We start from the raw sequence: 2,001 nt of genomic DNA, 5'->3' as shown, positions 1-2,001 counted from the left end.
CATCTCCACATACCCAGCTGCTGTTCGATGCCTCTGCACGACCTGAAGCTGCGTTTAAGGAAACGGCTCAACAATGCGACCGCATTCAAAGAGAGAAAGCTTCATTTTTTTTTATCTTTGCCCTCAGGAGGTCAGGCCACTGTGGATACCTGACAGAAAATGACACTGAATCCACATTTTTTGCAATGATTTGGGCTTTTAAATGCTGTGATCTTAAACTTTTGCTCAGCTGATGAACTGCCTATTTCAGTTTAAAACGTGTTTGTTATAAAATGCTGACTCTGATGCTTTTTTGGTCTCACTCCCATTTCATCTTTCAGTGATTCGAAGCTCTACGTAGAACCTTCTTACGATCCAACAGTACAAAATGTAAATTCTTTCAACTGAAAAACAAAAACAAAAAATGAAATGTTTCATTAGAGAAGAACCCGTCCAGAAGACCTAAACAATTTTTTTCTTTTTGATTTTTTACCTGGATTACTGAGATGCATCAGGACACTCTTTCACCTGATCTCAAAATTATGATCAGGAGTAATAACCTTTAGATAATAATTCACTGCAGATACTTGTTAGACTTTTCGTACTTCAATGATCCTGTTTCCTACAAGGTTTGGACTAATGTCTCTGGCTCAAGATTTTTGCACAGCTTGACTTGTAAAGACTTAAATGATAGCAGGGGGGGAAAACAATTATCACCAAATATTTGCATCATTAAAGTGTTAATTCCTTTTTATGTAAATTGATTCAAATTGTTCCTCTTGAACGAAGTTGAAATTGTTGCTTTTAAGTTTCACTGCTGAGTGACAAAAAAAGAAGGAAATCGCAGCTAAAGTGCCATAAAACACAAAGATGCAGCAGATTGATGAAAACAATCTGTTTTTTTCCTCTTTGTGGGATAATGTGGGATCTATTTGTTTAAAGTTTGTGGTTTTCTCTCTAAACAGAATGTTCCTACAGGACCTAATAACAAACCAAAACTCCCCATCCTCATCGCTCAGTGTGGAGAGATGTGATCCAGCTCCCTCTGCTCCATGTCAGTAATTTAGAAACTTCTTTCTACGTCAAATCGTATTTTACTTGTTACTCATATCCATCAGCAGTTTTTATTATTCCCTGCTTATACAGCAGGTTAACAGATAAATTTTTATAGTTATGCTGCGTTCGATTTTTTTTAAATTTACAAACTCTGAAACTCGTAACTTTTGTTGACAACAGACTATAAGTAGTTGTTTTTGAATAAATTTAGCAAAGTTAATGTTTAATACTTCTGTTTGGTGTTTATGTGTATTCAGACTGATGGTTGTTGTTTTTTTCTCCATAGGCTGAAGGGAAATGTTCACACTGTAAATCAAAATATCAATAAATTGTTCATTTTTTAAGTTTTCAATTGCTGTTTTTAATCGGTAAAGGCTGTCTCTGTTTTAGGATACATCACATTTTTGGTGTAAATCTTTAGAACGGCTTCATTATAGCGCATGTGTACGTAATCAATCAAATAATTATTAATTTTAGACCTGTTATGCAAAGCCCTTTATGGTTTTGAATTTAAGTAGTATTTTTTGACCATTTTTTGTATGTAATGTAATATATCAAGAGAAAAACATGCAGTTCTGTCAAGTTGCACTCTAACATGGTGGTGGGATAAATTGTCCACCTTAGGCGTCCAGCAAATTAGTCCACACACTCCAGTGCCAAGCAATCCTCTGCTGAACTTATGGCAACCCCTTCTCTCCCAGTCATTTCTACAAATCCAGGCCCCCCTTGCCCTATCTCCTCGAACATCATTCTTTTGACATAAAGGGATCTTTTCAGATGGTAACTCTCTTCTTGTGGAAGCAGGAAGAAAGTTGTTCTTTTCTTTAGGAGCTCTTTCTTTTGGGAGCCTCTCTGGGGCATTATCCTTGTGTGTGGGAGACCGGAGCTTGGCCATTAACAGCATGCACTTCACATGTCCGCCTGTGCTTGCGAACGGTGCCAGTGGAGCATTAACATGACAATGTT

At 37.0% G+C, this 2,001-nt stretch overlaps 1 protein-coding gene across 1 annotated transcript in view; it reads left to right on the top strand.

Moving 5' to 3' along the window:
• Nucleotides 1-1,387, top strand: part of ppih (peptidylprolyl isomerase H (cyclophilin H)) — a gene marked incomplete at its 5' end in the record, with an annotated part of 10,599 nt that extends 9,212 nt beyond the window's left edge. The window contains 2 exon segments of the mRNA XM_014001674.1: nt 945-1,033; nt 1,322-1,387. Of these exon segments, the coding sequence (XP_013857128.1) occupies nt 945-1,013 (69 nt within the window).
• Between the last annotated feature and the right edge of the window lie 614 nt (nt 1,388-2,001).

The sequence above is a fragment of the Austrofundulus limnaeus genome, unplaced genomic scaffold (assembly GCF_001266775.1).
Source record: "Austrofundulus limnaeus strain Quisiro unplaced genomic scaffold, Austrofundulus_limnaeus-1.0 Scaffold10, whole genome shotgun sequence".
NCBI lineage: Eukaryota > Metazoa > Chordata > Actinopteri > Cyprinodontiformes > Rivulidae > Austrofundulus > Austrofundulus limnaeus.
The sequence above is the reverse complement of the archived record's forward strand: the minus strand, read 5'-3'. Positions and strand labels throughout refer to the sequence as shown.